Genomic DNA, 13810 nt, shown 5'->3' with positions numbered 1-13810 from the left:
TGTCCATTAAATAAATGGGAAAGAGTGCTATGTACTTACGAAACAGCATCATGATGTTGAGCCGTACTAAGTGCATCCCCTTAAAAATAAAAATTAAAACTTATTAAACAAGATAGGATCAAGATAAGAGAAAGACTGATCAGGGAACTTTGTGTTTATGCCTTTCTTCTACATGGAAAAGCAACTATGATGCTTATTATGCATGTTAATAACGATAAACATACAAAAAACATTGTTATTAACAGTGAAGAAGTTTCACTTACACATTTTGAAAATCTGAATGTGGTTCTGAAGATCCCCAAAAACATCTAAATGTCGACAAGTCTGAAAAAAAAAATAAATAAATAAATAAAATAAAAATTCACAAGATTTGTGAGTTGATTAATTAATTGATTAATGTACAGTAAGTATTTTACTAAGATAACAGACAAGGTATAGGGTCACCCAAATTAAATGTTACATACCTATGGAATTGTTAAAATTCCAAATCCTTTCTATAGTCCAATCTTTGCCTGACTTGTCCACCAAGTTTCAGTTATGAATATCCATCAGTGTTTTATCACCATTCAATGATATGCAACATTGTCAATAACTGATACACTCCTATCTTTATCCTGATTTTAGCTGTGATGATCCTCTTCAATTCAGGAATTGAATGAGGATTCTTTTGACAAATAATCTTGGAGATAACTGCACATATAATATGGAAGATCAAGGGTAATATGGTGGATATGGAATTATGAGCTGATCAGTGTCCCCATATCAAATACAGGTTCGTCTTAAACTACTTTTGCATTTGTCTTGAGATAGACATAGCACTGTAATATAGTGATACTTTGCCAATGCATAAAACCAAATTGCTTTTCATCTATGTTTATCTGACTTATTTGCTGCTCAATTTTTCTCTCAATCACTTTCAGGATTTGGTCCATCAACTTTAAGCCTTTGGAATTACTTCTATTCAGTGCTTCCCCTTTACCATTATAAGAACTCAAAATTGTACTAATTTCTTAATCTTTCAGATTTTCTTTTATGATCGGATTTGTTGAGTCTAGCTATCTCAATACCTATTTCACCTGCAACCTTCAACATTTCACCACCAACATCTGGGAGTCTTCCAGCTTTACACGTCTTCATCTTCACAGCTTCTCATATCACTTCTTTCTCAATTCTTTTAACTGGACTGGATACTATTTCTGCAATTTCTAGATTTTTACGTTGTTATCAAACTTAGTGGCATTTTCAAGCATTTTTGTCCTGTTAACCTTCCATTGTCATCTCTAACAATATCCATATTTGTTTTTGCAATCTGTTTAGCTCTCCTGATTGCTTCACTCTTTTGGTCATCCTCCATAGTAAACATTAGCTTTCTATATATTATTCATCTTGCTGCGCTCTTCTCGCCAAATAGATTTCATTATTCACTTAACTTTACTCTCTACTCACAGTTTCCTTTAGATTGTAAAATAAAAACAACCCCCAACACATGCATAGCAAACAAGTTAGTATCCTTCCCCCACATTAATTTCACTCCAAAACTAAATTCCAACATAATGTATTTCAGTTCATTCATACAAAAGTCACGCATCTTATTTTTTTGCAAAATTGTAAATTAACCCCCACCATGCGCGCACACACACACACACACACACAATAAAAATAAATAAGTGCACATTCATACCTCTGCTGAGCAAACAAGCCATTCGGGTAGTCTCCCAATAAATCTTGAACAAATATTTTTAAAATCATAGTTAAAGCTTAGTATTTTGGATGAAAAGAGACTAAGATCACTTTACTTTGAGGAAGGACGACATGGTGTTTCTCAGTTTTCCCAAAGCATCATGGGTTCTGCTAATATGATCTACTTTGATTTTGGTTTATTAGAAACTTATAAGCTAATAAACCAGAATCAAAATGTATCAATTTTTTCCGCCTGGTCAATTTATCATTTTGTCTTGTATTTGATCTTGGTTTATCATTTTTCCTATACATCGTCAGATTGGCATCAGTACGCTCTAGATAAAATACTTTTAATCATATGCAGTTATTGTATTACAAATGTAAATCATCCGTGGATTTGTTTGTTTGTTGTTTGCTTTATGGCATATCAACCCTTTTCAGGTTATTTAATGCCGAATCCAAAGATTTTGAAGAAAATTTTTTTAATAGAATACATTTGTTGTTTTCAAGTCGTTTTCTATTTTAACCCATAGTTGGGACCCTAACAGGTACTACCACTCCGGGTCAGAGTGGACCTGGGAGCAATGGCAATTAAAGGGTGGCTCCACACTCCCCAAAGCCCGCAAACTGGGGCCTCACCATCGGATATAGTTTAAGGTCATATCCAGGACCATCCTCCGTGGAAGATTTTCATTTTTATGGTTGAATTAAAATGAATGTACATAAAAGAAAAGTGGTGCATAATTTTAAATGTAAAAATTAAGTTATATATTGTTTCCTTGAACCATCATGTCTAATCTAAATGTGAAAATTTTCTCCCATTTATTGCTCTTATATTACAATCAAAACGAGTTACTGTTATTTAAATTAATAATACAACACTTTAAAATACATACATGGTACAAATCAAAGATAAAAACGGCCATTTGAATACCTAATTTGCATAATTATTTTTTTTTTAAAGTTCCTAAATTAATGTTCAGAGTTACTCATTTATTTTATTGTCATATATATATATATATATATATATATATATATATATATATATATATATATATAGCAAAAATTAGTAAAAACCTGAAGAAAGTGCTCAATACTATTGCAGAGTAAATACATGTTTTATTTTTTTTATTACCGATTTATCTGCTTAATGACACATGTTCTGGTTACCAAATCATATTAACAATCCAGTAACTTCAGACATTACAGAAATGATCATTATGATTGGAAAAATGATATTAGAAGTAGCACGAAGAAAAAAAAAAGAGGGGGGGGATCAACAACAGTTAAGTTTTAAAGTTTAATAAACATTAGACAGTTGTAGGGGATAGGAGGAGTTTAAGAAATTCAGCTAGACATGGATAGGAATATAGGGAGGGGATATAAATATATATATATCTATATGTGTGTGAACAGTAATTAAAGTGATTGTTTGCTAAAAAGGCAGATATTAATGAGGCCTAAACAAGAGAAAAGGTTTTCTTTCTCTCTCGCCTTCCAGTTGGTGATGCTACATTTTTTTTTATGGTTTTTGAATTCAATGATTTTTTTTGCCTTTAACAAATTGCCTTCCACTTCTAAATTTTAAGTTGAAAAAAAAAACAAAAACAAAAGCTGTCCCACTCTACATACAATTGTTCAAGCAAATCAATTCTTGGATATTATTAAGATCATAGTTATAAGAAATTTGTACCAAAATTAGCAAAATGTTAATTTGTGTCCTGTGTTTAAAAGGAACTTATGAAATGTTTATTATTTTGGTTTCAAGTATTTTAAGTAGCATATTTGGCTAAACAATCACAAGCTGTCAACAGCAACTAATATATTATAATATAAAGGATCTAGCAATATAGGAATATGCCAGGAGTCTTAAAGAAAAAAAAAAAGATAAGATTTTATTTTTTAATTAACTTTCTCTTTGATCTCTAGTCTTATGACGTTGAAACAAATATTTTGTGATAGAAACACTTGATAAAGGGATACTATCTCTTTGCTATATTTGTTGGTTGTGAAATTCAAAAATTCATAACATGAAAATAATTGCTAAATATTTTTGAGTACATTTTATGATATATTGGTGGCTGTGTTTACTGGTATAAATATTAACCAACATATAATTACTTTGATAAATCTGGCATTATGTTGCAAACAGGAAACATGTCTGACAAGAATCGTAAATGGTTCAAACGTTTGACCTATATTGTATAAGCTAAAAATTATGAAAAATCTAATATTTAGTCAGATGTAAAAGTTTTCCTTATATTTCATTAAATGAGAAGTTTTGTCTTGTCAAACGATCTAGAACCACAAGATGATCCACAGCCATACATGATGATGAAAAAATAGCAATGATCAACAGATTGACCAGCGCATATGAGACATTCGATTTATCTGGTTTTTTGATCTCTCATAGATAAAAATATAACATGCTCATTACTGCAATGATTATCTAGCATTCTCTCCCTTGTTTTTTACCTTTCAGGCCACTAAAAAATCAATGTCTGAATAAGTCATTCATTTTATAAGATCATTGTTTAATTGAATAATTAATGAAAGAAACTGTTGATCTCGGTTCTTGGAGGAGCATGCATGCACATAAATGACGTCCACCAGAAGACAAGTTATGATTTTAAGATGACTGAGATACAAATGATTAAATTAGATACAAATAAGTAATTCATAAGAACGGGTCAACTTGGGTGACTGTTACATGATAAGGGCTGTTCCCTTTTCATGTAAGTATAAAAATAGAGAGATTTAGTTAAAATGAAAATGAAATAGCATAGGCGAAATTCAAACCTCATAATTTAGGTTTAGAAATAGATTACGTGTGAGAATTAGAAAATGGAATGTAAAGCAAACGGTTGTTTAGAATAGAGATAAAATATTTTAAGAAAAGAATGTGCACTGTCAATTTTGTTATGAAAATTCATGAACTCTACATCTCATATCTACACTAAGACTGTCTGAACACTATCTCCTCACTCAAAGAGCTTCTCATATGAACACTTCTAAGTAATGAACTTTTAATATAAATATGAATCGTCATAAAACGAACAATTTCTCTCTTACAACATCCCTCTCTCTCTCTCTCTTAATAAGACTCTCTAAGAAACTCTCTCCTCTAAGACTCACTCTTAAAACTCTCTCAATGAAACCCCTATATAACATGACAACCCTCATACTATGTAAGAATTGGATAATCATACTGAAATACATCAAGTCATGTAAATGAGCAGTTAGAAAATGTGTTCGTTTATACTGTTTGAATGTTTTGTTCACAGTAACCAATTCTGAATGTGATAGACATCACTACCTTTGGTAGGTTGTTTTACAAGTACTTTAATGAAATGTGCTCGGATGAACTCATAGCATTTGTGTCCCCCTCGACATACATACTTCCAACTAACCCGATAAGCAGCAAAATCCCACCCCTTCACCATTGAAATCTGTAGATGCCAGAAAGCCTACTACTTTTATAGTTTCATCCCACGAACTGCTAGAATTTGAAATTTCCTCCCGTTTCTTGCTTCCCTGATTGTACTAACAAGCAGAAGTTTAAACGAAACAGGACATCTTGCGGATTAACTACCCATGGCCCGATGTAGATATGATTTCAATTAGTAGACCCTCACATTCAAGTGACAATATGCCTTGTAAGGAGGGAAAAAGTTATTCCAAAGAAGCAGAATCACAAACAGAATATAATAATTAGTGCAAGAAGATGGCTTTTGAAGGCAACTAACAGAGTTGACGTCAGTCCTCATAGAAACTCCCATGCACATAAAGGATGATGTGGACCAGAAGGTAAGTTATGATTTTAAGATGGAGATACAAATCATTAAATTAATAAAAAAAAAAAAATGATTACAACAGGTCAACACATGATGTAAAAGGACAGAAGACTTGCATACATCTATATATCATCTGAATGTTTTGTCCAAGGCGATTTTAACCCTGAATATGAAATGCTATTATCACTACCACAGGTAGGCTGTTTCAGGGAGCAGAATCACCGATGAAGAATACTGCCATTGTTCCAAGGAGACTGAAATACCTATGATACATCTTTTGCTGGGTCCAATCGATACCATTGAGTTTGTGCTAGAGTGAAAAACTCCTCGAAAGTTAGATTTAAATTCCTGCTGAGGTTTCAAATTAGAATCACATCCTGCCACATCATCTGCTGCTCAACACATGAAAATCAGAAGATAAGAAAATGGAAGCAGTGTCATTTACATACCTGGAAAAAGGAACTAGAAACCCGGACATACTGCTTTAGGCTTGGCCGGCTTGTGAAGTATCCGGTCCAATAACTGTGTGGCCTGTCAGCATATGGGAAGAAGTCATCCTTTTTTGTTGGCCATGTGATATTAGCTTTATTAATGCTGTACAGGTAACAGGAAGGTGTTGAGTATAATAGATTCACGTTGCTGCCATTGGCTTGCTAAAAAAAAAAAAATTTTTTTAATTCATTTATTTCACTAGTTTTTTTCCGATCAAAAGAGTTCTGGCCAGATTTAGTATATAATCAAGTAGATTGAAATTCTTTTTTTCATTACGTAATTTTTGTGAAATTTTAAAGTATTAGACATTAAGAAATATTTTCTAAATTTCAGTTTCTTTAGAGTAGTTTAAAGGGGGGAGAGGTAGGTGGACTAATATTAGCACCACTAAACTAATAAACCGATCATTATGAATTTTAAAACACTGCTGCTCAGCATAAGATAGTAATAAATTAGAAAGGGATGGAAGCCATTCATAAACATTTTATTTTCTTGAAATTTTTTCAGAAAGCATTTGGCATTAATAAATATTTCTTATATTTCAGTTATTTTGAAATAGTTTAAGCGGAGGGGGGGGGGGTAATATGACCTCCCATTTAAAAATTCAAATATTTCAGATTTGCATTGACTTTGATCGATAATCATTAGACACCAATTAAACAAGATTCACTAAATTTAAATTTAAGCCCAAGCCTTAAATTTTAAACATTTTTTAGAATCAAAAGCATGTAATAGATTTTAAACACAATGAGAATAAGGATTCTATACTTAAGGCTTAATATCATAATATCTTTAATTTTTGTAAGGGACATATAAAATAGTTTAAAACTGTCCTGTTGAGGGAATTAATTTTACCCGTCCTGAGATGGGTATTCCTTTGGTTTCCATATCAAATATCTACACAAAAAATATTTTAAATATGGCATCAAAGTGTTAAAACTTACTTTTTTATTGATATGATATATCAATTTGTCCAAGTTCTTAAACCAGGCATTAGCATTGCTGTATTGGAAGTCAGAACCCATCGTCAACAAAAGGTGCTTCGTCTTTAATGTAAAAGACTACAAGAAGAAAAAGGTTTTAATATGAGGAAAGTGGAAATCTGAAATCACAAAATCATCTGTTTATGCATCCAAACATTTAGATTTCAGGAATTGGATAAGGTTTGCGCAAATGGAAATACAAATTTCTACAACTTTCTCTGGTTGATTTAAGACTTAAACATTAAAGATCCATTCTCCAAGGCATCCAAAAATTATCTCATTTGTTTTCTAACTCTAAAGATATGGATATTTGAACATGGTGCAATGAATGTAGGTATTGATTAATAATCAGTTCTTAGTGGCAGTCTTCTGGAGATTGAAGGTTCAGTCCTTACTACAGGTAAGAATTAAAAATAAAATCATAACACTTCTACTGGGTCATGACTGGTTGTTTGGTTTTACAACAACCCTTTTCAGTTTATTTAATGTCAAATTTGGTAATTTTGGTAAAAATTTTTATGCTTAAAGTTTTTAATATCTTTAAATATTTATTCATGCCATTTGATTTGGTTGTTTTGTACAGGAAAATTGTTATTTTTTTGTAGCATGCTATTGAGTTTTGCAAAGGAGAAGGAAAAAACAATAGCATCAATGTTCAGTGCATTTTAGGACAGGAAGCCGAAATCTTCAGACATCCTGATCCAGTAGGATCAGGAAGAGTCTTATAGAGATTGATGGTTCAATACTTATTGCAGATAACTAACAATAAAACAGGAGTTTGGTCACATTTTTGAAAACATTTCGAAAGGTTAATTTGAAAATATTAGAAAACCAAAAATGTTACAAAATATTAAATAATTAAAATCATTTAAAAAAAAAAATTTTTTCTGAAACTTTCGATGTAACACCTTTTTCAAAGACGGCTTGTTTTTATTTTTCTGGCGGTATTAACCCTGACAAGGTCAGTCCCTCATGGTATTGTTGATGGTTGTTGTAAATTAATGTGCGATTCAGTACGAATATTAAATAGGAGTTGGGTCACATTTTTTTAAAAACATTTTGAACATTAGGTATTAGAAAAACAAAAATAAATAGGTCATGGCTGACTGAACGAGATGAATCTATTTTTATAGATGGTAGAAATGACTTGGTTTGAAATTCCAAAGTTGGAAAAGGTGCACCTTGAGAAAATTAATAATTACATTGACCAAAACATTTTGAAAATTTAAACAAGTAATCTAATCCATATCATGAAAAGTATCAAATCTCATCTCAAATTCCGAAACATGACATCAATGATTTCATCAGTATAAATTGTGTATGATACAAAAATTGATAAAACTTTGAGTGTTTGTACATAAATGATTTAGATGGTGGGAGGAAGTGTAAGAGGAATGGTGAAAGAAATGGGATCATCAAAACCCAAGTGATGATTATTGATTGTAGTGCTGGAAAGCTCTCAAAAAGCGGAAAGTTCCCTTATTCAGTTTGTGGAAAGGGAGTCTGGTGCGATTCAATATTTTGTGGTACTTGTAAGAATTGGCTATACGAATACATTGAAATTACTGAATGGCCTAACTAATGAGGTTGTCAAGAAGTTTTGATAGGAACACAGGATGAAAACTGTTGGCAATGCACATGTTAATAATGGCACAGAGTCTTTGAACTTACTCCATCCACTCCTAACTCTGAAAATTACACTAGCACCTGCAGTTCTTGTCCAGAATTCAACCTAATTAAAACAAAAAAAAATACAGCAAAATCTTTATGTACATACCAGTCATGAAATTAACATGTTATATTCCTAACATTACATAAATTGATCAAGTAGTTTTGATTTTAACTAAGATCAAATTTTATAAGTAAGCAAAAAGGGACGGGTTTTCATCGCCATCTTAAAAAAACAAAAAAAAAAACAAGGGCAGATAACTCCATAATTCAAACTTGCAAGATCAGTATTGTAATAATGATTTCCCATTAATCATTTAAAAATTGCTTGAAAACAATTTTCTTTGAGGAAAAAAGCTACTTTATCAATATGACATTTTAGTTCTATGATAGGCGTGTATACAATAAAGATTTTTATATTTGTTTTAATTTAGGTTAAATTCAATACAAGTACCTCATCTGCTCCTCCTGTGCTCCAAAGGAATCACTCATCCACAGTTTCTCCATATTCAAGTTCTCATTAGTCACTATCATCTTACACTTGCACACAAGTTGTGTTATCATCTCTCAACCTACCATTATCATGTTGAGTTTATCTTGGCACATGATGTGGACAGTTTTTAGAAACAGATTTCTAAACTAACCTATCTGGCTAGTTTATCCCACTTTCTTTCAAATTCATCCTTATCATTCCTCCCATATTTTCCTTCCCCTTTCTTCACCAACTGACCTTAAAGATTATACGTTTAAGATTAAATCCATTAACCAACCTTAAGTTCCACCCAAGCCAAGAATGCGCTAATTTTTTCGTCCACATTGTACTCTTGAAGTCTTTTGTCATCCTGAAAAGAGAAAACAAACTGAATTTCTTCAGACAAATCCAATTAAATAATTTTGCTATTGACATTTATCAACAAAAATTATAAATTTATATATTTTGATAAATATTAGATGAATTATATGCTGTAGAATATTTATTTTAACTTTTAGAAATAATTAGGAGGTATTCACCCAGCTTTGTCCATGTGGAGATATATTGTTGGTTGGAAATAATTTAAAATAAGTTTATAATTTTTGTCTTGTAAACTTAATGTGAGGTCAACAAAACTGTCAATTCAATGGTTTTAGGAGACTATTTTACCATATTTGTCCAAACTTTTGTGTGTATGTCTATTTAGCAGTTTTGCATGGTGCTGAACTCAAATTTAAATATGTTAAGGCCTTGGGGACTTTCGAGGCTAAATGGGGGGGGGGCAAATGATGGACTTGGTCATTTCTTTTTTTGCATGGTACAGAACTCAAATTTACATATGTTAAGGCCTAAAACTGTATCGTTTGTTCATTTTCACTAAGTTTTGACATCCCCTGGGGACTTTTGGGGCTAAATGGAGGTGAGGGAGCAAATGCTAAACTTAGTAATTTTTTTTATGCTTTGTTCACTGTGCACTCACGGGGACTATGCACTATGCATGCTTCACTTATTATTTAAATCATAACTTAGCTCGTATTTTTTTTATTATTGAGCTTTTGTAGTTCTAACAACAACAACAAAAAAAAGTGAAATATAACATTGTGCATAGAACAACTAAAAAACATACCATAATTGGATCATCAGTGCAAAGCTCATCAAAACAAAATCCAGGCGGAGGATTATAACCATTGAGAAGAATACCAGTGAATAAATCTGATGAAGCACCTAAAGACAAAATTTGAGGAAAAGACAAAAATGTATGATAAAAGAGATTAATCTAGCAAGAGATGCAAGAAAAACGTTTTTATCAATCAAGAAGAAAATATAAATATTACACAGGACGATTCATATTTGGATTATCTAAAGTACTTTTCTCATCTGGAGTATTATTTTCACTATATGCAGCCAAAATATTGTAAAACATCCAAGATGAGAATAGTAGTCCAAATAATACAAATTATCAATCCTCATCTCAAAAATTCCTAAATATAAAAAAGGATTGTTTGCTGCATTATGAAGATAAACAAAAGTAGAAATGGAAAATAAGCAAAGAAAAAAAAAGATTTAAAAATATTTTTAAATACTGACCCAGATTCTGATTAGCCTTCCAAACCATTTCTAATTCTTTAGGCCCAATTCGGTTCAGAATATCTTCATAATCAGCACGACCAAAGAATAAGCCATCAAATCCCATCTGCAAATAAGTAAAATGATTACAATTTTATTTGATTGATGACTTCAAAATTAAGAGAACACAGAGTGCATGTGTGTGGGGGGTGCAGGAAGTTATTAGAAGAAACAAGTCTCCTACCCCCTACCCACTTCATAAATCCTTTGAAGTAAGGAAAAAATCATTTTCAAAAAGAAGGAAGGGAAGTAAGATAAAGCCAAACGATATGGAATAAGCTTTCTTTCGGTAGCATTGAATGTAACCATCTATTTTTGGCCCCATTCTATTACAAACTAGAGTTCATTTTCTAAGGATTCAGCCATTGCTTTGGATATGCATGTATGGTTAATTTGTCCATGTTGAGAATAGAACATGGAGTCATCAAAAAATACATTGATTTTGAGTGACTGCATCAGGGTTGGTTGGTTGGTTGTTTTTGTTTTACAGCATATCAACCCTTTTTGGGTTATTTAATGCCAACTCCAAAGATTTTGAAGAAAAATTTTTTAACAGAATATATTTGTTGTTTTCAAGTCGGTTTCTATTTACCCCATAGTTGGGACCCTAACAGGTACTACCACTCCGAGTCAGAGTGGACTTGGGAGCAATGGCAATTAAAGGGTGGATCCACACTCCCCAAAGCCCGCAAGCTAGGGCCTCACCACTGGATATAGTTTAAGGTCATATCCAGGACCCGACTGCATCAGGGAGGTCGTTTATGAAGATATAGCTGTGGCAGACTATATTTGAGGGTGACCCGAAGGTTTCCATTTTTATTAACTGCTACACCAAGGTGTAAGAAAGCACCACCCAATTTCTAGAATTGCTCCACTTGCCCTTGATCCTCCCCTTATAATGCTGAGTGTGTAGCAAGGGGACATCAAGTCCCAATTTTAAAACCTTTGGTATGATTACTGAGGATTGAACCCTAATCTCCTAGCCCTTTTACAAACATTTACCATTATGCCATAGAAATGAAGATAAAATCCCACAAAAGAGGGAATAATTTAATATAATTTTATGAATTTTAAAATGCTAGAATTTAATTTATTGTACAGTTGTAATATTATGATAAACAGGAGACTTGAATACAATTAAAGAAAATCTTGTAACATTTTTTTACACTGACAGTGCCAGGAGTATATATAAAGTAAAGCTAGATTTTCCCCCCATTTCATTGACCGAAATAGCTTAAAAGCTACATCTTTAGTCATTCATTGTTGTCCTTGATTGATCTGTCAAAACAAAATTCATTTTCAATCAAATTCACTGTTCAGTTTGGATCAATATTTTAAATTTTGTCTTACTCAATTCATTTGGCAAAAGAAAAAGAAAAACAAAATAAAACAATCACGCTTCAATTGACATGTAGAGAAAAGATGGCAGAAATGCACATGGAAGAGGATACAGTGGCACAGCACTTGTTCAAATTCACCTTGAATTTAACTGTTTGACATATTTATTACATCACTTGGATGTCTATACCAAGATCCAGGGATCTTGATTGAACTGAAGGGGAGGGGGATGCTTTCTCAATCAAAATCAGCAGTGAAATAGTTTATTTATTGCGAACTATTGTCCTCATCTTTTAGTTGTTTCATGACATTTCAGCCAACTATTCCTCTGGCCTTCGTCAGAAGCTTGAAAGCTTCGTTAGTTGGCCGAAATGTCACGAAACATCTAAAAGATGGGGATAATAGTCCACAATAAATAAATGAATAAATAATACTCATCTCAAACATTCCAATTAAGTAAATAGTTTCTTGTAATGCCCACATAGACTTCTTTCTGGTGCAGGGAAAATACGTCCTCAGGTATATCATTAAGCTTATTAAAAAGATTGCAGACCAAAATATGATCACTGTATAATTATTGTGCTTAAGGGAGAAATGGTTGAAGCTTTTTGAGGCAGCTTTCATAGACCCTGCATCATTCAAAGAGGCAATCTTTAAACTCCCAGATGCTGTATATCACATTAGATATGGAGCAGAGGCAGGACATTATACTCTAAAAGTGGTCTGATGAAGGAGTGTTAAGACATTATGTTTAACAGAGTGCAGTCTCAATACTGAGTGTGAAGTAATTTCCAGTAACAAAGATGGCGGCCAAAGAATCAAATGTGGTTTGTGACATAGCCAACAGCGAACTGATTGAATCCAAAATTCAACAATTTTTATAGTAACTTTGGAACATTTTCATTGGTTGATTACCACAACCGGTGGTTATAAAAACGATTGTCAAAATCATTGGTGTCATACTTCCATTAGGAGTCAAAAACATTTTACACATCTCTTTTTTGATATAATGGAAAAATCCTTTCAGATTCAATATTGGTTTGACTTGAGAAAAGGAAAGAAAAAATAAATAAAAAGTAAAAATAAACAAATCAATGAACAAATAAAAATAAACCAATAATTTTTTTTTTTTTGAGAATTTGTCTTTATTCTCATTGGTCAAAAAGAATTATTAATATATTGGTATAATGTGTGCAAAAAGCCATTTTTTTTTTGTAAATCACATTGAGTTTTTTTTTTTTTTTTTATACATATAAAAATAAATACTTTTCAATATATATATATATATATATATATATATATATATATATATATATAAACATGCAAGTAGAATCCTATTCAAATATACATTTTTTTTTTTTTAAAACAAAAACTGGAAACATTATGTTAGGTATTAGTTGGTTAATTTGGTTAGTAAGATAGAAATGGTCGCAGTTTAACGTCGTGCCCGGGACAATTTACAATTTTTTTTTTTTTTTTTGTGTGATTTCGACTGTTCATGCTTCTCTTTTTGAGTTTCTTAGATTATTTCTCCCCATCGGGTTGATCGGATCTGCTAAGTCACAATGCACAAGTGAGAGAATTTTCGTGGCCTTTTTGTCTGGCGTTGTGCTTATATATTTTGTCATTTTCCCTGTGCACACACATCACAATTTGGGAGATCGCCTGATGGTATTATTTTCATGCCTTCGACTGCACTTGGTAATTTTTTAATATCAGCTGTATTGCAGTGTCCTAGAATTTTATGTCAGGTTTCC

General features: G+C 32.0%; 1 protein-coding gene across 1 annotated transcript in view; it reads right to left on the bottom strand.

Annotated features, from left to right (window-relative positions):
• Positions 1 to 13810, bottom strand: part of LOC145292982 (lysosomal alpha-mannosidase-like) — an 83564-nt gene that overhangs the window by 41833 nt on the left and 27921 nt on the right. Inside the window, exons 5-11 of the mRNA XM_080139224.1 lie at positions 10677 to 10782; positions 10216 to 10313; positions 9388 to 9459; positions 6911 to 7027; positions 5924 to 6127; positions 264 to 324; positions 40 to 79 (exon numbers count right to left, since the gene is read on the bottom strand). Of these exons, the coding sequence (XP_079995350.1) occupies positions 40 to 79; positions 264 to 324; positions 5924 to 6127; positions 6911 to 7027; positions 9388 to 9459; positions 10216 to 10313; positions 10677 to 10782 (698 nt within the window). The remainder of the gene's footprint in view (positions 1 to 39; positions 80 to 263; positions 325 to 5923; positions 6128 to 6910; positions 7028 to 9387; positions 9460 to 10215; positions 10314 to 10676; positions 10783 to 13810) is intronic.

Source organism: Euprymna scolopes, chromosome 14 (assembly GCF_053919585.1).
Source record: "Euprymna scolopes isolate OS-2025 chromosome 14, ASM5391958v1, whole genome shotgun sequence".
Lineage (NCBI taxonomy): Eukaryota > Metazoa > Mollusca > Cephalopoda > Sepiida > Sepiolidae > Euprymna > Euprymna scolopes.
This window is presented reverse-complemented; position numbering and strand designations above follow the sequence as displayed.